At 40.7% G+C, this 27040-nt stretch overlaps 1 protein-coding gene across 3 annotated transcripts in view; it reads left to right on the top strand.

The window, feature by feature from the left end:
- The window catches only part of Sgcd (sarcoglycan delta), a 501008-nt gene that overhangs the window by 126947 nt on the left and 347021 nt on the right, over positions 1-27040 (top strand). For all 3 annotated transcript variants that reach the window (XM_033761597.1, XM_033761598.1, XM_033761596.1), the window contains exon 2: positions 9624-9812. In XM_033761597.1, the coding sequence (XP_033617488.1) occupies positions 9624-9812 (189 nt within the window). The remainder of the gene's footprint in view (positions 1-9623; positions 9813-27040) is intronic.

Here is a 27040-nt window from a genome sequence, read left to right on the forward strand (position 1 = left end):
AGCTTCTTAAAAACAGCAATTTCTGTGTGTTTTTAATGGGACTTTTATTTAAATATATTCAGTATGGCCAGTTAGAAGTAGACCAATGTATAAAATGTGCCCTTATTCGTGTAAAAATTACAAACAAGTATGCTTTGAACACATGTATTCAATAAAGGTTCTCTGCATGGAAGAAATATTTCTATAAGGTTTGTGATGGTTAAACTTAGTTATCCCTCTGATTGCTTCAGGAGCTCCCTAAGAGGATAGAGAAAGCACACTTGTGGGTCCTGGAGGTCTGTGTGGGTCCTGGAGGTATAACTTCCAGTGCTATACCTGGTCCCCTGGCTCCTTCTTCTCTGACCTTGTTTCCCTGTTCTGCTTCCTGGGCCCTGTGGACTAACCAGCTTTGTCCTGCCGCATCCTTCTGATGTGATTATTGTCTACCATGAACTAAACTCCCTGAAACTATGAGCCAAATTGAACCTTTCATCCTTTCAGTTGGGGGTAGGGGATATTTTTTCCAACAGTGTGAAAGATGACCCATACAGGGCTTTTCCCACAGCTGGTTAAGTGAGTGCATCTATGGAGGGAAATGCAGACTGTGAGGAGATTTTCTTAGCTGTGTGTTCTTTTGAATACATGCGTTTGTCTTTTTCAGTGAAAGCTATTGGGTGCTTTTATTTTCCAGTTCTTAGAAAGTTAAAATATGGAATATCTAAGTCTTAAATTCATTCGAGTGTTTGTTTAAAAAGAAATGCCATTCTTAGGCTACAAAACAGGCATTTTTTTTTTCTGGCTGAATTTTATAGGAAGTGTAATGTTGATTGCTATGTCGAAAACTAAAAGTGATGAGGTTGTTACAGTTTTCCAAATTTTACCAAACATTAGCAGTCCAAGACTCATGCCTTATATGGATAATTGAATGAAAACAACCCTCAAAGCAAATAATTTTAAATCAGAAACCACAAGATTACCATAGCTAACGGATGGTTGTAGTCAAAAATAGTTCACATTCCACACTAAACCCTGGAAATTATTATGAGCCTTAAGCAAACTTATGCTTGCTATTTGTATAAGCAGATTACAAATGTACATTCTGTAATTTCATTTCACTTGAACATAAATGTTCATACACAGCATCACCAAAACCCCACCTTGTTGGATTAGTTGTGTATATCTTGTTTCTAAACAAGAGAATATAATTATTCTTTTTTTTTGTATTTTTCCATCCTCTTCATAACCATGGGTGCCCCACTGTGTGTGATACCCCAGTTCTCCCGTGCAGCCTACCCTCTGGGGTTCACTCCATACCAGCCCTTGAGCATGGTCTTCAGGCTCCTCTCTGCTCCTCTCTGCCTCCCCCGTATTTCTGTTGTTTTTGATGGGGCCTCTTTTGCTTCCCTCCTAGCACCTCACTTTATTCCTCAGGTTTATGGTGCACATTTCTGAGTAATACAGGGGCTGGATGAAAACAAACAGGATCATTCACTTCCTTCTGAAGTCGTGTACATCCCAGGACGTACTGTGCTGGCAGGTCTGTCATGGAGGCCAATAGGATCTTTACTGTAGAGCAGATGGGTAAGGACTGTGGCTTTCCTTGAAGTCTACAGCTGTGCTTTTCCCCGTTTCTCTCTGCCATGGTGCATGACTGAAGGAGAACTGCACTCATTCATACTGTGATAAACACCTTCCTGAATAAGATGTGCTGAGGTGTGAGGAGCCGCAGAGCCACGCATGCGTTAGCCTGATGCTGCCAGGGCCGCCTTGTGCTCAGCTCTTCCCTTTTCATAGAACCTCAAAGGCCCAATCAATGGTGCAGGCTCAAAAGACAAATCATCCGGCAGCCTGGTGGTCTTGATGTGTCCATAAGAAAGTTTATTTATGTTTTTAAAGACATCCCTGAAAACTTCGATTCTCCTACCACGGATTGGTAATGTAGTTACAGTAACTGCTTTCCAGATAGCTGTCTTACTTAAAAGGATGGAAGTGTTACATTGTTGTTGGTTTGTTTTTTCTCCTGAAAGAAAATTCTTTTAGAACTGAAGCACTGAATGTAGACAGAAAATGATGTCTTCCGATGGTGTTGGACTGGAATATGTCACCTGTGCTTACAGACGACATGAGCTGTGAGTGTCTCTGTCCCAGGACCTTCCCTTATTTCTATACCTACCAAAGAAACATAGGAAGAGCAACAAAAGATTTTCATAGTAGTTACATAAAGAAAGAGGAGTCAGCATAGCATCCAATTGATGGCTCCTTGGATCCGATCAGGCGGGTATCTCTGTAAGGATGTCACGGTTTGTGCAGCAATGGGCTCATTGCTCTGAAGCTCAGTGTAGCTCCCTTGATGAGCGGGACACTGACTTCACGGGTGCACATATGCCCTGGAGTGGGCCTGGTTAAGGGCATTGGTGACAGCTTCGCCCAGAGAGTGAGGTTTGTACAGACTACAGAGGATTCCACGACTGGTGTTGGGTCCTGACGAGGCTCCTGAGAAAGTGGCATGGGCATCAGCAGAACACTGAGGTGCTGCTGCTGGCTGCAGTGTCTGATGTGAGATTGACCCTATGTCCTAGAAGCGAGTTATTCCCAGGAGTCATGCAGTGGACCCTTTCCTGGAGCTTATCCCAAACAGTTCACGTCGGGCCCTTGATCCTGTGTGATGCGACCTCAGATGTAAACATCTGAATGCGTGTGACCGTAAGATTGACTTTCAAAATCATGCTTTAGTAGTATGCTCATTGGGAATGACCTCTTTTAAAAATTCAGCATTGATTATTTTTTAACAAATTCTTCTGGGATCATGGGCATTTATACTATGATACTGCTTAGACTATTGATAATTTATTCCCCTCCAATGCTAAAAACAGCAAAAGTTTTGCTTTGTTCTTCTTTGGGAAATATTATCCTGTTGCACTTTGTGCACCAGAAACATTATGTTTAAGTCACCTGGATCTGTTCAGGAGCAAGTGAGCACTGAAAATAACCTCGTGAAAGAGTAGAGTAATGCTTTGGATTTACGAGTGCTTAGCTTAGCATGCACAATCGCATGTGTCTCTGGAAGAGCTGAGTTCTAAAAGTCGTCATTCCTTTACTTTTGATATTATAGGCGCTTCTTCACTTCCTGCTAGAGGGTGCTTTCGCAATTAACATAGCCTTGAATTGTATTTATTCGTTCATGGAGGAGACACACATGTATGTGATACGTGTTGGGTGATATTAGCATTCAAGGAGGTTTTAGAAACTTAATAAAGCTGAGCCTGTATTTAGAGACATGACACATAGAAATGATTTAAAATCCTCCTGAACAATGTAAAGAAACTCAACGAACTGATGGGAATCACTATTGTCTGGTGATTATGAGATGGGTACATTTGGAGATTAATTCCTTTTAAAATTCACCCTGTAAATGCAGGGAAGCTTCCTGTGGAGTGTATTATATTGGTTTAGATTCACTTTGCTGAGTTATTCTGCTTTGTGGCATATACTGGATGCGTGATCATTATAAAGTGGGAAAAATTGTCATCCTCGAGCAATAAATGTTTATTTTGCAACTATGACAATTCAGACACTGCTGTATGCTTCCTAGAGTCTTAAATCCAGTGATCATTCCCATGTTTCATCTACTGCCATGGTGTTCTACTTCCTCTTCAGTGACATCTGAAATTCTTCTGATCTCCAATGCTGTTCTGATCCCAGCCCGTTTTTTCATCTTCACCTCATGCCGGTCCCGGTTTCACCTTTTTCAAGACAGTTGTGTTGTGGGCTCTGTATGCCTTAGAGCCTTGGACTCTCATTTCATCCATCTGCCTGGGGTGCTTCTTTGCCCCAGTCTTCAAGTTCAAATATTGTATCTTTACAGAGGTCTGTTGTGGTCACGCATTTTATATAGGGTATCTGCCACCTCGTGATGCTCTCCTTGATGTTGCTACATAGATGTTTACGTAGGCATAGTCACACAATTCATGCTGTCTCTTTACAATGTCCAGTGTATTTCTCTGTCACTATGAGCTTCACAAAGGCAGGGTAGATCTCATTACTGTCCATATCTTGAGGACCTAGTACAGTATGTATGGATTTTGATCAGTGTACTGTAATGATTTCATGACTGAGCACATGAATGAGAAACATTTATATAAGTTCATTGGGGGATGAAACCGGAGTTAAAAGTGGTAAGCTTGCTGTCTTCCTCCAAAACATAAAAGCAAAGAACAACATTGAAAATTGTCTCAAGGAGAAGAAAAGGAGAACCCTGACTCTTACCATGAACTTGAAAGAAAGGAGAGAGAGTTGGGAAAGACAGATACTAACCAGAAATGTAGAAAAATAACCCTGGGCTGGCCTGATCAGAAATGCAAAAGAAGATGACGTTTCCAGGTAGGACAGGAAGGCGCCACTGTTCAGACCTTCAGAAGCCGAAGGATGGTGAGCATTTAAAAAGTACACTGAATTTTCATGACTTTTTTAATGTACTCTTTCCTGTGGATGAGAACATGACTTTCTTAGAGCTAACAAGGATCTTGAAGCCCTGAATATCAGTGAACAAAATGAAACAAATAGATACATGAAACAAAACAGAAACGATAAGCTGGAGACTTTTTTTCTTGGAATGGTGGAGGAGATTTCTGCCCCTTTGATGATCAAGATGCCCAAATTGTAAAGAGTCTAATACTCAATATACCACTGACTTTGTGCCTTAGTTCTTATATATCTGTTAAATAATAAGTCCTAATAATGATGATGATGACCACCTTGAAAATTTCTATTAGTATGTGAGTCTGTTTTAGAAAATTGCTTGGCAAGGGTTATGGGCTCAGTGAAGTTAGAAAGGTTTTTTTAAACAATTATACAAGAGGGCAAAACATTACCTACAGTCCCCTAAAGATAAATTTAAAACACAAACTGATGGTTGAGGGTAATGATAATGAAAGCCCCAGGAGAGGAATACAGCAGAAGGTTGAGGGGTGGGAATGGCCTTTGTGTGGGGAGATGAAAGAAAGTTGGGTGATCAGGGAAAAAAATCTCCAGAGAGGGCATAGATGGGGCTGGGATTCATCTCTATGCTGGGTTAAATTTGTGATTTCAGACCATGTTCCCTGAGGTTCCCGTATCAGTGTAAGTGTTGGGATTTGTTGAAAATACATTCCTGAGGCACACTTCAGCCTTACTAAATTGGATCTCTTGGTTGAGATATAAGAATCTATAATTCCAAGAGTGATTCTGACACATTCTGGGTTCTGAAAAACAAATCCCACTGGGACAGAGAAAATTGTCCGTCCCTCTGTGTCCAGCTTGGCCAGCGGTGTGTGTGTGAGGTTGCCCTGAGCTCGTGGAATTTGCTTCAAACCTTTGATGGGCAGGACCAAGAGGAGCTGGGATTTATGAGGCTAGAAACTTGGATAATTTGAGCGTCTGTTCTAAGAAAAAATTTGAAAAACTGCATCTTAAAGCATAACTGTGTATTGAGAATGAGAAATGAAACAGAAGTATTTATTTTTAAAAGGTGACATCACAAAACTTAGAAGAAGAATATTGTTAATAATTGACCGTGTCGTATATTTCTACAAAGTTTAGCTGGAGAGCCTGACTACCTCTTCAAAGGACATCTCTGCAGAGAGTGCCGGTGCCAAATAGTTAATAGAAAGATAATTATCTCCTATGGTAGTTTTGACAGAAAATTTTTAATTAGTGATGATTATGATACATACATTTTGCAATTTTACATAGAAGTACACCTGGTATACATAATCTGCAAACACAAGTGGTCTGATTAATTCTGTTTTCCATGTTTTCTATAAAAAAGAAAACTGTGGAGCATTCATAATTATATGTAATGATTGGATATTCTTGACAGAAGAGAATTTATGTTTTGACTACATATCAATGAAAACTGAATTCTACAATTAGAATTTTACACAGCTGAAAATTTCCTGTTCCCATTCCCTCTACCAGCACCAAAGTATTTCTGGTACTGGCCACTATAGGTCACATTCATCTTGCAGGGTGTCCCTTTGGGCTGGTAGCCTCTTGTCATTCGTTATGCCTGGGGAGTTTGTGTTCTAGAAGGAACACGCCTTCCTGTAAGGTGCAGCTGTACCAGCCAAGCAGGCAATAGTGTCCCTCTTCAGGGAAGTGACTGCAGCCCAATAAGTATATCTTGTAGCTCCAAAACTCTACAGACCTGTGATTCATTATCCTCTCATGGGGCTGCAAAGAGCCTGCAAATGCTCCAAAGCTACCCAGTGCAAAGGGAACTCAGAATTGAAAAAAAAAAAAAATCAGAGTTTAACTAGTTAAAATTGAGCCAGCTGATTTTTTTTTCTTTCAGTTGCGGAGAAATATTTGGCTATGTTCAGGCATGACTGGGGCCACTTCCAAGACCTGGAGAGAGGCCTGTCCAAATGAGGACTTGCAACTTTAGCTTCTTCCCTGGACAGTAAATTTCTTCTGGAAAGGAACAAAAGAAAATACAGATGAGACATCATCTTTCTTCTTTTGTCTTTATCATTTAAACGTGCTTTGATTTTTTTTTTTAGTGGAAAAATTATTGATCTTAGTATATCTAAATTTTCCCTTTTTGAGTGAGATTATTGGTAACAGATGCTTTCATTACCTTATATTTGCCAGGCAAGGCCTTCTCTTATAACCAGTTGCAGAAATTTGCTTATTCCTGTTCTTTATGTTACAAGTTGGAAACTGGAGAATTTGTTTCATCTCTTTAGTCTCAGCAAGTCAGTGGGTGTTCAGGAGCTTTGTGAAATATGAACACCAAGCAGCTGTGAGTTCTAATCCCTACTCAGCTTCTAATTCACCCTGTGACTTGAATGGGAGCTACTACTCCCTGACCTAGATTATCTGAGCTGGTCAATAATGACACTGAGAGAATTGATGCTTTTTAGAAGCCCAAAGATTCTAGAGATTCCTCAAAGGTAGCCAGACCCTCATTTCTGTTTTGTTTTTTTCCTTGCTGTTTCACGTTTAAAGTTTCTCTCAAGATTTTTGTCTTAAAATGGCTATTCTATGAGAAAAAATGAAAGCCATATTTTAGATGTTCTTTCAAATGCTTAGAATCATCTGGGCAACTTGTTTTTTCTTTACAAGCCCTAGATTCTACTGATAGAGATCAGAATTTTATGTGCTGAGTTTCTTTTGGATTTAAATGCATAGTCAAGCTGGCATGCCATTATTGTAGATCAACACGAGTCTATCCTTAGCATTTTCTTTTACAAATAATGATTTCAGAATGCTAGACCTGTGTTTGTTAACCTAAGTGGAAATGTTTTCAACAGCTGCACAAGTGACCATGATATACGTCTAGGAGTGAGAATCCCTACGAAGTGATTGTTGCATTGTGTTCTAAAAATCTATGAAAGAAAAATCATATCCCTATTTACTGAATATATGATTTCAGTAGATGACCATTTGTACCTAAGTTATGTAATGATGCTATTGGTTGAAGCATGTGACAGAAAAAAGGCAGCTGGTGTGGTGGCTGTGTGATGAGTTTCCCTACACTCATTTGTGGTTTATCTGTTTGTCATGTTTGCGAGCTTTCATATCATTGCCCCTGTCACAAACCCTTTAGTCACACCCCAGGGTTTTCTTTCTCTGATCTTAGTTTAGTTCTTCTGTAAATTGGGAAACTGCAACCAAAAGACTTTGCAGGTAAAAGTCAAAGACTCTGTAATGATTTTCATGTATTTATTTATATTAGTCCCCATCTGCAGTAGTAATGTTTACAGCCTTTGTGTGCAGTTGGTACATGTACATGACTTATCTGAATTCCTTTATTTACCTTCTTCCCATTGGAGAAAGAGCTATCTTTCTATTTCTATTTCCTGTTTTCTATTTCAAATATACTTTGATGGGAGAAAAAGGTATAATTTCCTTTGGGCTTACAAGACACTTTCTAATTCTGATGGATCTTGGTGTATAAAAAGGCCGGTGAACGATGACTCTATTGTGTTCTCATCATCTTTGACACATCCCTTATCGACAAAAGAAGTATGAGGAGCTGAGTAATGAACTGTGACATCTCATAGCATCAAGCTTCCTATCTGGGAACCAGTGTTCGTGGGGCCTGAGATGGAAATTGGCAAGAATAACTGCAAGAACCTCATGGTGGTGTTGGGCTTGGGCTTATGTTTACTCCCAGACAGCAGTAGAACCAGCAGTAAACTGAAACTCAATCGATTGCTCATAATTTATAGATTTATTTTATTCACTCATTCTATGAATTCATATGGGTACTGATTTCAGCATTAAGTACTGTTTGGAACGAGGCAGATGCCTAGTCTGCCTGGTGCCCATGGGTGCTATGGGAAATACTTAGATTTTATGTGTACGTTTTGCTGGCATGCTAACGTAATCTTCTAAGCCACCCGGATGATGACTAATGGCTAAGGTTACGATTTTAGGACCTGCTTTTGGGGTTGTCGTGTTGGACAGTTTGGTGCCACTGATTTAACTGCCTTTGGCTTTGGGGAGAATAAAGAGAGACAGTGTGCTACCTGAGAGCCAAATGAAGGAAAAACGCTACGGTAGATGTTGGGCAGAAACCTAGACAGAGAAAAGCCATAGGGGCCACATCATATGGCTCAAGATGGGGTGAGGATGAGGGATGCTGTGCTCTGAAGACTGAATGCGTAAGTCCTTGGTACCGCATTCGTGCAACTTAGTTTCAGCAAACTGTGCTTCATGGTTCGCATTTATTTACTACTTTATGTGACAGGCATTGTGTAGCTTGGTTTGTACTAAGTTCTGAACTTTGTTTTCGCTTTCGAAAATTAAAGAAAGGATGATTATATGGGTTTGTGTTGGGGGCCAATTAGTAAGAATCATTTTTGTCAGCAGCAGGGGTTTCAGAGTTTCTTTACCTTCAAAGGGATTGATGTATGACCTGAGATTGATACATATTTTTATAATCTCATTCTCCTCTGATCAGTGTTTACTTCATTTTCTTGTCACCCTATAAACTCCTCCAAGGCATGGGCACATTTCACTTGACTTAGAATTTTCCCTTTACTAAATAGATAGTGATTAGAATTGCCTAACCCAAGGACCCCCATGGAGGTAGTGGGGCATTTAGTAGGCAGGCCCTTGTTGAAGTTTCCCAGGTCAAATGAGGCTCAGTTCTGCATCCTTCCCTTTTCAACTCTGAAGAAGAAAAGGTCACAGTGTCTACTTCTGCAACAAGCTGTCTGGCAATACCAAATGATTGCATTTGAATTTGCTTTTCATTGTCTCTGAATAAAATACCCAAATAGTGTCTTTATACTAAAATGAACTTCTAGAGTTAATTTCTTTGTTTCAGAGCAACTCCAAGTTTTGCGTTTAGGCCTTTGATAAGTTTCTGAAAAGAAACCATGTTGGAATTCTGAGTCATGTGGCGAAGGGCTTCCTAGGAGTGCCCAATGTTCTGGTGCATGTGAAGACATAGGTGTCATGGTACACAGCAGGAAAGAAAGCTGTGTGAAATAGGAGTAAAGCAAGCATCTAATAGAGCCAGTTTTGTCTAGAGGAGACAGTTTTAGAGTTGTCAGAAGCCAGCCTTATCTCTTCGTCAGTTGATTCTCATTCCTCCTCTGTCTCTCTTTTTCTGCAGTTTAGTGTCAGTGATTCTCTCACCTGCTTTGTTGCAGATGCCTCAGGAACAGTACACACACCACCGGAGCACCATGCCCAGCTCCGAGGGACCACAGGTATACAAAGTGGGGATTTACGGCTGGCGGAAACGATGCCTGTATTTCTTTGTTCTACTCCTCATGATTTTGATACTGGTGAACTTGGCCATGACCATCTGGATTCTCAAAGTCATGAACTTCACAATTGTAAGTAAAACCACACATGTTTGTTTGGCACTCCTTGGGTGAAGGGGAGGCGTGGAGCAAGGTGATGAAGGAAAGTGAAAAAGGGATGGCAGCAGGATTGGAAATAACCTGTAAATTGGTGTTGGAATTAGAAAGAATTTCTGCTCAGCTTGGATGTGGACATGATCTTCTATCTAACTGTAGTTCTTCTGAGACTAGTGAGCCACTGTAGAGGCATCTCTCATCTTTAAATTCTTCTATATTCTGTCCTTTCATTTTGATGACTGGACTATCTGTCCTTTGGCCTTCAAGCACTTTGAGTCCGTATTGCAGGAATCAATATGGAATGGATTGCAAGTACCAAGTTTTACCTGACTTCAGGAGTGATTATAAAAGGTTTTGTAAATGGGGAGCGGAATGATCTGAGCACAATAAAGCTTTGAGCATTGTCTTAAGAATTTTAGCTATCTAGTTACTCCTCCTTCCCAGCAGGGTGATTAACTGAAAATCCCCTCAGTTTCTGGAGAGTCAATTTCTCTTCTTAAAAAATTCTTGCTGTCGGTATTTCGGAGCTGTGTAGAGCCTTTGCATTTACTTGATGAAATTCAAATAAAAAGTACATCATGGCTGAAAAACTTGAATGAGGCGGTAGGTGGTGAGCCTGAGTGACCTTTTCCTGTGCTGATGTCAAAAGTGAACAATTAGACTGGTAGTTGAAACAAGTCTTATTTGATAATTTTGTTACATTTACATTTCTTTAACAGTGGACATTTCATGTGAAAATCCCATATAGGATAATGGGTATTTGTTTGTCTTAATTATATGGTTTATTTTTATGCATGACACCCTGTACATAAATAATCATACTTCCTTGCCTCAGCCCAGGTGGTTTCTTATGCTCAGATTGCTCTTCTCTGTTTGCCCTACATGGAAAATCCCCTCCTTGATATTCCTGTGTCTACCCTGAAGTACCTTGTGTTGCCGTTAACACTCCATGTAAGAAGTTTGACGTGTATTTCCCACAGAGATGGAACTTGAGAGGGGCAAGGGCTGCGTGCTTTCTTTGTGTCTTCATCCTTCGCCCATGGTAAGGCTTGGTGATGGATAGCTTAAATAGGTGTTTAGAAACCTAGGTTAGAGGTACTGCTTCTGATAGCAGAATGGCTCGCTCTGTGATAGTTATGGTTAAAGCTAGGAAACACTGAATTTGAAAATGTAAAATTAATGTTACAGATTTCTGTCTTGGGGGAAAAGTTCATTCAGTTCAAAGTATATGGAGAAGCCTCTGTACTTCAGTATCACCTTTGAAAGATAAGTTATGATTGGAAAGTACAGTGAATGTGTGCAATAGTAAGAGACAAATTATCGTTACTCCATCTCCACATCCTTCCCCTCGCCTTGAGCACACTAATGCATCATTCCTGGCAGTTTTTGAAGCACTTATGGAAGTCTTTAGTTAATACTGTCACGGCTACCTTGATGTCCCGAATCAATTCAAAACATTTCCCTTTCACAGTCGTTTTGATTTTGGCAACGAGCCAGAAGTTGCACAGTGCCAGATCTGGTGAATGAGGTAAATGAGGACACACCATGATGTTTTTTCAAGCCTGCCTATCAATTGGATGGGACTCCACAGCAGCATTCAAAATAATTTTGATCTCAATCGTTTAAGATACTGCAGAAAGAGGGCTTCCTGAACTTCTTGAAAATGTACCAAGAATGATGAGATAAGTTTTTCAAAGCAAGGTGGAATATTTTCAGAGATGTTATTGGCAATGTGTCTTTTACTATAATTTTTGAAATGTAAACATTTACCGCATATTTTGATCACACCTCCTATACTGGTCAATTTTCATGGAGCTGTCTGGAGTCCAAGGTAATAGCTTGTGGAATTTTCTAATTGGGTTTAATACCTTTTTGTACTTGAAGTTTCTAGACAAGTGGCCTTCAGAAACATGTTTAAGCAGGGAAGAGAGGCATGATCTGATTTGCTGTCTGGAAATCTTGGCAGCAAAGAGGCCATAGAAAGAGGAAAGTTCTTGTGCATTAGAGGTGTGAAAGGTGCCCTAGGTCCATTTGGTCTTAAGTCCCAAGTAACCACAGTTGCCTTCTATTGTACATTTTCTGTAATGTTCTCACATTGAATTTTTGAAAACTTATAAAGTAGAAAAGCTTTAGTATTGTGATATAAAACAGAGGAAGGTAAAGTTTGGATAGTACCTTAAAATGAAATTGACACTTTGAGTACAACTGTAGTTGTTGGATGTAGGAATTGAGAGATGAGAAAACATTTTGAGACAATTCCAGTTCTGGGCTGGTAACACAATTGGATGGTGAGATCCAAACAGTAAGATCAAGTTTGTTACCTTCTTACCAGAATTTAACTAAGTGTCCCTGCAACCTCCTGCTTAGTTAAGACTAATTCTTTATCCTCTTTATTTTTGTGATTTTTTTTCTGGTCTCGTTATTTTTGTGTTTTTTTTTTTCTGGTCTCTTTATTTTTGTGATATTTTTTCTAATCTCTTTTCTGATCTTTGTCATTTATATAATCTGAAATTTTAGACGTAAGGATGAAAAATAGGAACTCAAATCTTGATAGCTGAAAATATATGAAGACAGTTTCTAGAACAGGTGTTAGCGGGCAGGCTTCGTAGAAGTCTATGTAAATGTGTATGGAGAAGAGAGCCCGTTAGCTCTGCGTGTATGTGAGCTTGAGGAGTGATGTGACATTAAGGTAATAATCTATAGGAAATCAACCATTTCCTGTAGTTAACAAAATTGATTGCCAAAGTTGAGAGTCCTTAAAGCTTTACCAGACGAAGTACTTACTGCGGTGAGAATAATGTCATTATTAGCCATAATTGGTGCTTTATAACAGGAACGCATTTGAGGAAATAGAACTGAAGTGTTAGAAAATTGGTCTCACCCGACAAGTCCAAAGCATATGTTTTCCATCAATCACAGCATAAAACATATTCTTTTAGAATTATAATTCTGTGACACAAATAATAATTTACTGACAATGAAGATCAGGCGAAAAGAATGAGGTATTAATGTCATGCTGCAGAATGTAAGATGAAAGAACAAAGAAAATAAAAGTAGGAGCTAAGCATTTTGTGCAGAGATTCTAAGAAACATCCATAGAATTTGAATATTTATATTCTGGGGTTGTTTCATAAATTGGGCTTTGGAAAAGCTTATACTGTAATCAAACCCCCAAGTAACGGTGAACCATGAAAGTGACGTCAACTAAACGTTTCTGAGGACCTCAAAAGTTAGACCCAATTAGGGATACAGAATTTTCTTTGCTGTGAAATTTGCATGTCTGTGTCATCTTTTGAGGGCATATGCTGAAAAAGCCCTTCCAGTATGGCGTTGTGAATGTACAACCAAAGTTTAATTTTGTTTCGGAGATAAATGCAAAGAAAATTATTTTACTTCCCTTTGCTAGAATATTTTGATGTTCACTACTAGACGGGAGAGGAAGGCTTCACTTGGTGACTTTTCTCCACATTGAAGAGCGTGGGCTTCATCCACCACCACCAACACAGCAAAATCTTACTCTAGTTTAAACCGTACCTGCTCTCGTCTATACTTGCTGTAGTTACACTATGCTGTAGGCAGAAACTAATGTTTATTTTGTGTCATCCCTGTAAGTTACTACATATAACTCTTGAAATCTCTCTAGTTAAATTTTTGAACAACCATACACATTAGATATTAGTGACCCAAGTGTACTGAAAGAAAACTCAAGGCCCAGAGAAGTTGCTTGACTCCCTGAGAAGACACACTGCTTGTCAGTGAAAATCCGGTGTTTGACGTCAAAACCCAACCTTTCGTACGACATTGTCTGTCTGTCCCTGTTCTGATTACTGTAATGATCTGGCTTTGCAAGAAAATTTGGAAGCTAGCAAAATGGATCATTATCTTCACTTCTACTTGTTCTGTGCGATGAGTAACAATTTCCCCACCCATCTAGGGCATCGGTGATATTTTCTGTAGTGTTCAACTTCTGGCTCACTTCTCTTAGCGCTGTAAGCTGATAGCTCTCTCCTTGTGTTCATCTTTCCTTTGCGTTAACATAAGCATTTAATGCAAATGTTACGGTGAAATAAGAAATGGGCTACTGTGAGGTTTCAGTGAGCTGATTGCTGCAAAGCAAAAATGCATCCATTCATTCGTTCATTTAGAGACAGGGTGTCACTATGTAGTTCAGCCTGACCTGGAACTCACTATGTAGTCCAGATCTCGAACTCACAGTGATCCTCCTGCCTCAGCTGCCAAAGTGCCAGGATTACAGGTGCGTGCCACCATGCCTGGCGTGCTAAGCATTGGCACTAGCATCTGACATGTGGGTAGGCAAACTCAGTGCAAACAGCAGAAAGTTACAAGAGACCCTGCACCACACTGCAGTGATTGAAGTCTCTGAATTTGCAGACAGATGTCCTAAAGCCAATTCTTGGTTTTGCCCCTTGTTTTCTGGTGTTTCACAAATTCCTCAAACTTTCTGTGCTACCATTTCCTGATAGTCATGGTGGGACCTTTCTCAGAGGACCTTTGTGAATATGAGAGGAGGTATTGAATGTATACTGTTGTGAACAGAACATGGCATATAGTCAGTACTTTTTGTAAAGTGTTTGACAGCATCGTCATCCTTACTGGTTTTTGTAAGCTCAGCCTGTGCATGCCCATTGTGGTGTTAGTCTGAAAATATTATGTGTTAAATTTTACCAAGGTGGGTACCATTATGATAACCTCCTTGCAAGGGAGAGAGGGGTTCGATAAAGTGATTTGGGTTAACAAATTGTGAAGTGGCAGAGTGGACATTTGAACAATCCAGGCAGTCTGACTGTGGATCCTGGTGGATGAGATAGTTTGACTTATTGAGGAGCATTGAAAAAAGCTCTGGAATGATTGTCATGGATCGTGTGCCTAACCTCACAAGCAGTGAGCTCAATCCCCGACTCCTCTTGGGGCTCCTCACAGAATTGAATGGTTAGTCTGGGTGTCTTCTGAAGCAGCCTTCTGTTAGCACTACAGGTTTGTCGTTTGTTCTTTCCCTAGACCATGCAGTCTCACTTAATAGAAGGTCACTGCTTTTTCTGCCAGCATTTTCTGTAGCCCAGTCTGAGTCAACTGGCCTTGAAGATCTAAATACGACAGGATTGTCCATCTAGCCTATCATTTAGCACAAGTGGTTATTAAATGGCAAAACTAAAACAGCTTCAGATCATCAGTGGGGCATGATCTCTTGCTCTAATGCCTGTCAAACTGGATGAAAGAGACACTCTGAGAGTCACCTCAGCACACAACCTCACTTTATACATGATGTGCCCAGGGTGGATCGTGGGGTCTTCCGACCCAGTGCAATCACACCAGCTGCCCTGGAAACTGCTCAGGGACGAGGGTGGTTGTGCTCCATCCATTTTCATAGCCTCAGCCCAGTAGCAGGTATACAGTTGGCTTGTGGTCTGTGTGTGTGTGCAGTGTAATTTATCCTTGGTGTAGAGCACACCCTAGAGATAATGTAGACAAAGTACCTGCTCAGTGCTGGGTGTATGACTTGTACTATCTATAACTATATTATAGAATTCTTGACTTGTGGTTCTTTTTTTTAGCCACAAGAATTACAAAACCCAGATCATTGTTATTTGGGATCATGTGAGAAGGGAGCATCCATTTGTTTAACAGCAACTTGAACAGAGCTTATTTTTATAATTTCCCCCAATAGTCATAGAAGTCTGTCAGACAGCCCTGTTATTATCATGTTTAGAGATGGACAGCGCGAGCATACAGTAACTTGCCCAAGGTCACATGAGTGATGAGTGATGAAGCTGAGCTTAGGCTGCAGGAAGTCTGGCTCTGGAGTCTGTGCTCTTAATCACAACACAATGCTGTCCATTTTCCAAGGTCTATTTTTCATGAAGACAAATTGAATTTGGGCAGTGTGATGTCTAAAACATGATTTATTTACCCTAGCATAAGATAAAGATCCACTGAGGGTCATGGGAAGGCATTCTAATGCTTGCAAATTGGACATGTTGTAAAACAGGAAGATCCAGAGAGAGTGGCCAGCGGGTCCCATAACTCAGGACACTGACATGCCGTCTGTTTTGGGATGGCTCAAGGAACTGTGACCCCCGTCAAAATAACTCAAGCAGAGGAAAGTGAGGGTGCACATGCCACAGGAAGGGGAGGGTGAACTCAGAGGAATGCAAGACACCAATGGGAGTGGGGTTCAACCTCAAGCAGGGGACCCAGTCTTCTTGAGGAACACCCTCCCTCTGGCTTTCCTGGACCAAATAGTGTCAGGCTGGCTTCAGAAGTCTCACTTTGCAGGCAAGGTTCCCTCATTGTTTCCTTGCTGCTGCAGGTGAACTATGTTTATTGATGTTTGCAGCCTGCTTGCAACTTCAGATGGCATCTGCTCTGACCTTCCCAGGTACTGACTGTTCCGCTTAGCCCCCCTCTACCTGTGCTTCTCTCCTCATATTACCAGGTGAAATCGCCAACAGAGGACACTATCATCCCAACTTACTTTGCACATCACATTGTAAATGGCTTGCAGCCTTGGCAGCTATGGCCTGGGAGACCAAAGCCACATGGTACAGAGGCCAGTCCTGGAAGGGCACGGACTCCCTTTTCTTAATAGAGGTCAGATTTCGCTTGAAAATTGAATCTACATTTGATATTCTCTCCACATTGCCCTTTTAAAGATTATTTGTTCTTACTTATTTTCTGAAGTCTTCCATTTTGAGCCCATGCCTCCATCCTCGGCTGCGCCTGCTGTCAGTGCCTTAAGCTGTTCATCTTGGTATACACAGCTCCAAGCACTTTGCTTAGCCCATAGTAGATACTTAGAGAGTGTTTACTGAATAGATGAATGGGGCAGAGTTACGAATAGGTAGTCACTTTAAATTAAAATATATAAAGATGGGTTAATAGAGCTTTATATGGCTTTTAAAGTGAAATACTAGTAGATTTATTGAGGTAGACAGATCATAAATGAGATGAGTGCTTGAATTTGATTATGAAGTATTTTTAATACAGATACTCCCTCCAGTGTATCAGCTACCTGCTACATTTTAATTACGTGGGAAGAGAAGGGTAATAATGGAGTGTGAAATAGATTAGAAACAAGAGACTTCATTCTAGTTAATATACAGATTTGCTCAGCAAATGAGAGAAAGCGATGCTATTGGCCTAGGTGAACTTGTACTTTACCACAGCGATAAGAATGTAGCGTGTTGAGTGGGAGCAGGTCTATTTCACTGCGCATTCCAGCTCTCCTCGGGCGCTTGGCAAGGCTTCCTGTACCAGCAGTCTGCATCCACAGCCAGGGCTTTGACTTCTGTGGCCCCCTTTTGTCCTTTAGCTCAAACCCATCCGTCTGAGCAATTGTCAAAACATTATTCTTGGAAAGCTGCATGAAAAATTTAACAAAGAACACAAAACAGTTTACTTTTGCTCTATGGCCAGCATGGCTCTTTGGTGCCACTTTTGGGTTGAAGCTCTTGGAAGTTTTATAGAGCTTTGCAAGAATGTAAATCACTAGGGAAGGCTTTGGCGTCGTAATTGGTACAAGATGACATGAATTGAGACTGCTGTGCGATTATGTGGTGTGTTGGTCATATTTGCCGCAATTCTATCAGTATTTCCCATGCACAGTAGTTGTGTAGCCTGCTAGGCTTTGTGTGGATACTTAGAGTAAAATGGCCCTGTGCTTACTAAGAAAAATCATTCATAATTTAGAAGAGTAATATACGCGTATGCCTTAGCAGAATTGGGTGAGGGAATACATTAAATAGAGGATACATACTTATAAGGTTATTTTATGATAATTACCCAGAGAGTCAAATGCAAGGAGTGCAAGAGATTGTCCGCACAGTAGAAGCCCCAAACATTCAACTGAGGGCCTGGATCCCAGCAGTTTCCCACACAAGTCCGCCTAAAGGCTTAGAGTCCAAGGCAGTGTCCTCCTCAAGTCCAGCCAGTGGCCTAGAGCCCACAGCAGTGTCTCATGCTTGTCCATATTGCGAATCTGCACCTGGAAAGACTATAAAGGCAGAGTCCAAGGCAGTGTCCTCCTCAAGTCCAGCCAGTGGCCTAGAGCCCACAGCAGTGTCTCATGCTTGTCCATATTGCGAATCTGCACCTGGAAAGCCCCAAGGCCAGTGGTGGAAGCCAGAAAATCTACACTGGTGAGATGAAGGGATACACATCGGAGCCGGGAAATGACACTCATGGTAAAGATCAGAACTCCCCTGATGAAAGCAGCAGCCATTCTCAGTGACAGTGAGGTCCTGAGCTCGTCCTCTGATGAGAACAGCCTTGTTCACATCAGGAAAGCCATCTGCAACAAGCTTGTCCTAGAAAATCAACAGCCCACCATCTTCCTCCCCAGTTCTCTTTTTATGGCTCTCGGTAACAGTCTTCAAGTGGATCCTCCACGCCCAGACCACGCTGATACAGTTCAGCTGGGCGTTACAAACTGACTGTTAGTCAACACACTACAATGTATAATTTTAATACTTTCCCAAAGTGGCATATGTTTTAAAGTGTGTGAAAGCAGAATGAGCTCAAGGTAGCAGACCCTGGAAATGTTTCTGATCTGAGACCTGAGGGTGGATGAGTCCTCCTCAGTGGTGTGCAAAGTACAGAAAGCTGCGTGATTGTAATCTGGAAACCAGTGAGTTGAGCCCGAGTAAGAACCTGCGAGGTGCTGGCTTCGGTGCTGAGAGCTCAGGTCACTGGGGAGGACGGCGCGAGTGTGGAAGAAGAGCAGGAAATGACACTGGTAAAGTTGCTCAGGATGCAGGTGATTCTCCAGATAAAACTGAGAAGTTTGAATTCCGTAATAAACAAATTGCTGTGGAACTTCCCTGTATTATTTAGATAATGCTCACAAATTTTTGGCATTCATTAGAGATTTTGTACACCAAAAGCTATGATTTTATAGTTCTAGACTTGAGAAAAAAATGTTATTCTCCCTGGAACTTTTTTGTTTTGTTTTGTTTTCATGCATCACACGTGACTACTCCCACAAGGGAAATTTTAGTTCTTACTCATCCTGTCACTATGAAATTGGGTACCCTTTGAAATCAGCACTCGGAACCTCATCTCCAGGAGTCTGCTCTCAATGTGGCAGAAAACAGTCCTAAGAGAAAAGTTTCAGATCTGAAGGGGTAGATCTCTGCTTTTCAGGAGTGGTCCTCACACAGTACACCAGGGGTTAGATTAGTCAAGCTGTGAAAAGAACCAATAAATACGATGTCTGCCCTGTGGTTTGCCCGAGACCCATTAGTTAGGGTTTCAAGGTCCAGCGTAGTTCTGTAAATACTCTGTACAATACCACTGTTTACTGAGGAATTAAAATGAAACTACGTTAAAAATTTCTGATCCTCAAAGACACTAGCCACATCACAGCTATTCCACAGCTAGCTTTCCATTGGATGGAAAAGATAACGGAGCACGTCTACATTCTGGAAAGTGCTTTGTTGCAGAACTGCTCTACTATCTACCATCCTACCTCTTAGGTTTCTCTGAGACTGTGCTAAGATAGTTGAGCAAAGAGTTCTTCATTCTTCTTTATACAGCAGTTTTTAACATTCCTTTCTGGATAGTCCAAATCCTGAAGCCTTAAAGGTAAGAAAATAAATAAAAATACTTTAAGAGAAGAGAGAAGAAGAGTCTCCTAATTTGATAAACAGATGATCAAGAACAGCTAGCATATTTATAACAGCTTTGCATCTTTCTGCACATTCACTCTGTGTCTCTTCAGTATTCCAACTAGAGAAGGCAGTAGACTTTTCATCTTGCCTTCATTGTGCTAATATGGAAAATATGTGGTTTGGGCCACTTCATATATGAGGTCCTCCAAGACAGCATAAATTCTGTTGTTCACTTTTGAGCCCTCCCATACCTCTTAACTCAGAATGAAAGATGTGGAAACGTCCTGTATTCTCTAGAAGCGCGCGTGTGTGTGTATCTGTGTGTACATGCATGTGTACCTTACGTGTATGTATGTGTATCTGGATAGGTAAAGAACCAGGATATTAAGTGCCTTCTAAAATTTTCAATTGTAATTCATTCAGTTATTTAGTGAATGTTGGATCTATTTCTACTCTTCGACAACCAACTTTAAAAACATAGTGACTGAATTTAACGTTAATAATTCATGTTGCTCCCAATTGTGTGGTTCGATTGAGACTTAGCAGATATTATCTGTGTTCTGTGATGTGTAGCACCTGGGATGGCTAAATGTTAGCCAGGTATCAGCTGATTACAACACCCGCAAAGGTCCTTCCCTGTGAACTAGTGTGGGCTGGCTCTCAGCATGGTCGCTACGCTCCAGAATGCGTGTTCCACTGAAAGAGCGTGGACATGTATAGCGTCGTAATGACTGAGCTCCGGAAGTCAGGCAGCATCGCTGATCCTCTGTTGTGGTGAAGGCAGAGTCTTGTAAAGGGCACACAGACTCCACTTCTTTAGGGGGAACCACAAGGTTCAAGGGGAGTTTGTGGGGTGAGTGATTGTAATGGGTTTAATTGTGTTCCTGGGCCCCCGCAAAAGATAAGTCCAAGACCTCATTCTCGGATTCCGTACACTTAAACTTATTTGGAAAAAAGAGGATATTGTATAAATTGTGGACTTTAAGAGGAAGAGATGTTTTCCTTGATTATTTGGGTGAACGCTAAATTGAATGACTAGTATCTGACTGTGAGGCGAGGGATGATCTGGTACAGATGAGAGAGGAGGAGATAGTTCGATCTCAGAGTCAGAGGGAAGTAACACAGCATGTGAAGGAATGCTAGCAGCTGCCAGAAGCTGAAAGTGGGAAAAGACAAATTTTTGAGAATTTCCAGGGGGCGTATGGCCCTGTGACAACATGATTTTTGGACTTCTGGTCTCCACAAGTGAGAGAAAATAAATATCTGCCTGCTTAAATCACTTGTTTTGTGGTAATTCATGTTGCAGCACCATTGTCATAGCCATCTTGGGAAAATGTCTTATTTCTACCCCAAATACAATACATATGTGAACACTTGCTTGGCATTAAATGCTCTCTGTGTACAACCTCCCAACTTCAGAATTAATAAAAGGACAAAAAAAAAACCAACAGCCAGGCATGGTGGCTCACACCTGTAATCCCAACACTCAGGAGGCTGAGGCAGGAGGATCACTGCAAGTTCGAGAGCAGCCTGGGCTACATAGTGAGTTCCAGAGCAGTCTCAACTACATAGGGGGACTCTGTCTCAAACAACCAAAAAAATAAAAAAATAAAAGGAAACACTGCCCATTAGAACTTGGTGACATTGGGCCTCCTAAATATCCTATGAGGAATCCTATTATTTTCTCTATATAAGAAAAGAGTGAACCCAAGGAGGCCTTAATAAACTACAGGGTGAAACCCAGATAAATACAACATCAAAGTTTATGCTTTTTACTGTATAAAAATGTTTATTGTCAGGAAGTAAAGTATGTATGTCACAAACAGTAAAGAATTTCCTTGCATAATGTTAGGTGCAGTGGTAGTCACTGAGTAGCTAAGATAGGAATGGGCATTTTAAAACCACTTTAAAACTGATTTAGCCATTGGTTGCTCAAAAGTTGTCTTTTCATGAATAATTTTAAGAGGATAATATTTATATAACTGGTACCTGTGTTCTAAGAGTCATGCTTTGGTTGCCTCTTGAGTTATTTTTCTGCCTTCATTAAGTCACATGTAAATAACCTCATTATTGCCATGATAAACGGCTGTAAGGAATGGGAAAAGAATTCCCTAGTAGGAGAGTAGCCTTCGTATTGATTGGAGAGTCCCAAGGGAATGCCTGTGAAGATAAAATTAGGCCTTTTGACCAGCTTTCGTTGACTATGCAATCTTTTTAAGTGGAGGAGTTCTTAGTCTCTTACCTAAGGGTATTATGGTCACCTTCCCAAATTTAAGATAATTAAGAATGAACAGTGGGCGTGAGAACATGGCAACATTAGGCTGGGGTTTAGCTCAGTGACAGTGTTTGCCTAGCATGTGCGAGGCCCTCTGTTCTATCTGCAGTACTGAAAAGAAACTCTCAACAGCATTTGCCCTTTGCAGACTTGGGTGAGTCATGAGTCTGTGTCTGATGTTTATGGCAAATGGCAGCACATTCTCACCCTTAGCTAACCATCAAATTTGGGTGTGTCAGTTTCAGCGAGTTCTGACAGTAACATTCAGAACTACCATCTACCATGTTAAAGAAGCATGTTTTTTTCTCCATGGAATAACCTCGTCATTGTCAAAGAAAAGCACGGTTCCTAAAACCCAAAGATGGAGGAAAATGATCATGTGGGTCACTTGGCCACTCACTGGGTGAAATGGGTTTGGTGCCATTCAGAGTTGGCTGCCATTTAAGAAGTAAATGTCTTATAGTTCACATGAGTGATTTCAGATATGCTCAGTTGAAACCTGCGTTGCAATTTTTGTCAGTGAAGCACCTTGCACTAATGTGTGTCTTTTTCATTGACTAGTGGAAAGCCTTATGCTTTGACTTTTGTGGTTTTCTTTCTTTTTTTTTTTTTTTTTTTTGGTACCAGGGATTGAACTCAGTCAGGTCCCTGTGCTTATGAGGCAGGCAGCAGAACCAGTGAGCTAAATCCCTGGCCTTTTGGTTTTCTTTTGAAAAGAATTTCCTAGTCCCAATTGGGTGAATGGTTCCTATTTGAAACTCTTACCTCTTTAAATCTAGTATCCTTATAGGTACCTTCTGGTGACAACTAATGAAAAGCAGTCATTCATTCAACAGCTTGAGTTTTTTTTTTTTTCTGTGAGCCAAGTGCCAACTACTTAGTACAAACTTAGGCTGCCTGCTGGAGGTACATGAGTGAACAAGAGTAGATCTTTTTCTTACTTCCCAAAGTGTTCTGTCTGGTAGGGAAAGGTAGAAATAATCACACAGTCAGAGAAATACATGTAGTGGAGCAACTCTGAATCAATGGAGTAAGACTGTACACAGGCCTTGTCTGACATAATCCAAAAAGGCTTGCAAGATGAGATAGCTGCACAGATGCCAAAAGTGAAAGCCAATCAAAAAAAAAGCCAAAGGAGCAAGAGGTGGGGACCTGGTAATTGTTATATTTGAACCCTTTAGGGTCTGACAGTAGTTCTCTGTGGGGGGAGGTGTGAGGGATTTAGTGTGAGGCAAGTGGAAAAGAGTGCCAGAAAATGACTTTCCCTTGTGCCTTATGCTGTTGACTATGTTTTGTTGAGCTTGTATAGTGCTTACATAATACTTGTGGGATTCAAGAAAGATTAAACATAAGCCCAAAAGTAAAAGGGAAGACTCATAAACAGAAAAAAAATGTAAGGATGAGTCAGGAGAATTGCTTTCTTACAGATCCTTTGGCTACAGCATGGTCAAATTGGGAGACCTCACCTATAAGAATAAATGCTGGCCAATTCTCCATACTTAAGGCAAACACTTCAAGGAAAGGAGATTGGTTTATCATAAGTCTTTTGCTTTCTTTATTAGCCCCAAACAATATTTGGCCACTCATATGTACATTGACATTGACGAGCTGTATCCTTCCAATTACTATGGCAACCTCAGTGTGCAAATCCTATAATTATCCTCTCTTTAGGTGAGGAAAGTGAGGCATAGAGAAAAGGTTGTCACGTTCCTAAAATTAGCACTAAGTGGCCAAGCTAAGATAGGAAGTGAAGCTAAACACAGGACTCTCACAGCTGTCCTATACCCTTCCGTGATATTCTACAGTCTGATAAGGTAATGATTTCATTCATATGAGTCCCCCTGCTTGTGGTATTATTAAAATGTCTCACAGAGGCAACAGGAGAGGACATGACAAAGTCTGCAGAACACTAAGAGTCACTCGTTTCTGGAATTTAATGCCCACTTACAAATATGATACTTTTGGTTTCCAGCTGACCAACTGATGCTTTAACTCCCATGAAATTTTCAAGGAACTGTCTTCTCTTCGCGTTTTCTGGTGGATCTTACTGATTCTCTTTGCTTTTATTGGACAAATTGCTTATTGAACTTTGAGAGGTTATGAGGCCTTAAAACCAGCAGACTTAATTACACTAGAACAGATCCTCACAGTCCAGACTGTTCAGCCTCTTGGCTCATTTTCCTTTGGACTCTCATTGTGCTGAGTTACTCTGCATGTTGCCGACTGATGCAAGGAAGGATCCTTCTGTGTCAAAAATGTGATCGTAGATAGGGGCAGCATGGTTTCCCAGGCTCTGGAGTAGACAAATGTGAGCACAAACCTCAGCTTTGCTTTTGGGGAGCTTCATGATGCTGTCCTAGCAAAGTAGCTTACAGTTTTGAGCCCTGCCTTAATCATATGTAGTAATGGGATTAATAATATCTACATTTCCAAGGTTAAAGGCAAGCAGAAAGGAGAACCTGCTAGCCACCCCTGTGTGAGCTGTTGTTTTTAACAATATAAATGAGGGGACAGCTGCTTTATAAAAACAGTAGGATTTACTTGCTAGATTCAGCGCAGAATCATAAGCTTCCTTTTCTAAACATTTTTTTTCTTGGCAGTGTTGGGGATTGAACTGGGGACCATTGCACTGAGCTGCATCCTCAGTCTTTCCCCGCCACCCCCATTTTGAGACAGGGTCTCACTTGCTAACTCGCTTAAATTACACAGGCCAGGCTAAGATATTCAATCCTCCAGCTGCAGCTTCCCAGAGAGCCCATTTTACAGGTGTGCACGAGCAAGACTAGCTGTGAGTTCACTTTCAGAGGAATGACTGATGAAGTCTTAAAAACATTTAAGTATTGCTGACAGTCATTGCCATATGAATTCCAATCAAATAATTTATAAGTACGCATTATTGCTGATTTAACCTGAAATAGAACTCTGAGAACAGTAAATGATTATCGATCTGGTAGATGAGATGGCCTATAAAGAAGGAACTACCAAAACAGAGTCATTGTTGGTTGTGAGGGATCCTCTGGAGGAAAGTGAGAAATTGATGTGGCCTGCTGTACACACACATCAGCCTTCATCGTTCTAGAAAGATGAATTGTAAAAGAAGCCTGAAGGAATGAGATTTTGACCACCTAGGAGGAGCTGTGGGCAGCTCCAGACAGAAGGAAGAGCAAGATGCTTCTGCTGCAGTCTTAAACTCCTGCCGTGGAAAAGCTTCGAGCATACAGTCTGTGTGTGGTGGCAGGAAATGTGTGCTGCCGTTCCACCGTTCCAAGTCTGCCTTAGGAGCTGCAATCCTAGGCCGAAGACTTCAGAATAGCACTGCTCTTGGGTATCTGTGCTACCGTGCCCATGGCCCTTCATGGGAGGCCATTTCACCCAGAATCCCTTGCTTCTGATTTCTGTGTTGTCATGCTTGCGTCCCATGGTTCAAATATCCTGTCCTCTTTTAAACCCTGTGCCTATGGGTGGTCTAGTCAAAGTCTGTATCCCTGTCTCTCACTGAAGATCGAATGCTCAACTATTGTAGTAATAATGGTGTTGGCATGTTTGATGCTAACTTCATGGCTCCCAGTGAAGATGGGGCTATAATATCAAATGTACAGCGAGGGAGATATAAAAGAGAAATTTAGGAAAACATACTTCATTTCCTTTTTCTTTCTCAGTGTCCACAGCAACTATAAACTCTTGTAAATGGACTCAACTATCTAATTAGGGAATGATAGCAACCCATTAATTGCCATTTCTGATTATTTGCATTTAATTAAGGGATACACTTGAGAAAATGACAGGCGCATTAACCTCAAAAAATGGCTTTACAGCTTGGGTAACTAACTGTAATTTCTGTCTTTACAGATTTCTCTAAATTGTGTATTTCTCCAGAGTGTTGTTATAAAATATAACTTTACCCCTTTTCTTTCAGTGGGTGGAGAGGATTTTCTGATATGCTTTAGTTTCCTCAACTAAATTAAAGCTTAATTAGTAAAAAATTCAGATCTGTGAAGTGTTTCTGAAACTTACACAACATAACTAATTTCATGTAATTGCACAAATAGCTTTTCCATATAAATAGTAACCTTTCTTATTGCTAACCTCTAAGTGTCAGATTTCAGTTGATCTGTATTTCCGAGCCTCCCAATTAATGCTAATAATTCTTAAAGGATTATTCTTTTCTTTGATTTATGAATCGTACCATGGAAAATAGTGATGATGTCCACAAACTGTGTTTCATATTCTGTAAATGGAATGGAGTCTACTAAACACTGCTTCTTTTTATGGAAGCAAAAAAAAATTTAGCAATATGATTTGGGTATGTTCTTCTTAGTTCACTACATCTCATATCTCATGAAGTTACCTAGGCTTTTTCATGCTATTTGAATGACAGTTCAAATTACATTGATCAGCTAAATGTCAAAAAGAATAGCTATTATTTTTTTAAATCTCCTGATATTTGTAGGATTTCTATTCCTGAGAAGAATAACTTTCCCATATAGTGAGCAAGATTCTTCTACTGCATAAGCCATTCTCTTTGTGGGAGTCTTTACAAAGCCATGTTTAATCTTAAGGGATTATTCTCTAAATGCATGCGTTCATGTTTGATTGGCATTTGGACTTTCTTATTATTTGCCTCATTTCCCTAAATTTTTTTTTGCATATACATAGAGCCACGGGAATCTGTTTCTATCTTCTTTGTCCATGTTTTGGGAGGAGAAGATAGAGCTTCAAGAAATCTTTCATAAAATCCAGGAGCTCTTACCCTGGATATCCCAAAAATCTGGCCACCTGTTTCACTGGCCTGAATTGGGTCACATGCCCAAGTTTGGAATGGCAGTCGTGGCCAGGAAATGGGGTTATAATCACTGGCTTGAGCCTGAGTCACAAGTCTCATGCTGAAAACGTAAGGCCTGCGGGCTGTGTAGTGAGGTGCAGGTAACAGAATGGAAATGAGCATCACTGCGAGTGGAAAAGGCCAGGATCCTGGGAGGGCGACACAAGTCCATGTCACAGAGTGAATGTCCTGAGTTAGACCAGGACTCTAACAGCAGAAGCATAGGCAACCTCTTCTCTTGAGATTGCCTTTTGCCTCAAGATGGTCAGTGTATGTGAAGTATGATTCCAAAACCTGCTCTTCCTTGCTGTATTACTCCAAGGTTCATTAACAAGCAGTATTATAAAACCAATTCAAAAGGAACATGCTTTGGTGCCTATCTTATTATTTAGCTTCAGGGCTACATTCCTTAAAATGCATAATGAACTCCATGGGATATTTAGAATGAATGTGGCACTTTGCAAAATTGGCTCTGGGAGCA

This window comes from Fukomys damarensis, unplaced genomic scaffold, assembly GCF_012274545.1.
Source record: "Fukomys damarensis isolate Sample0158 unplaced genomic scaffold, DMR_v1.0_HiC HiC_scaffold_9, whole genome shotgun sequence".
Taxonomy (NCBI): domain Eukaryota; kingdom Metazoa; phylum Chordata; class Mammalia; order Rodentia; family Bathyergidae; genus Fukomys; species Fukomys damarensis.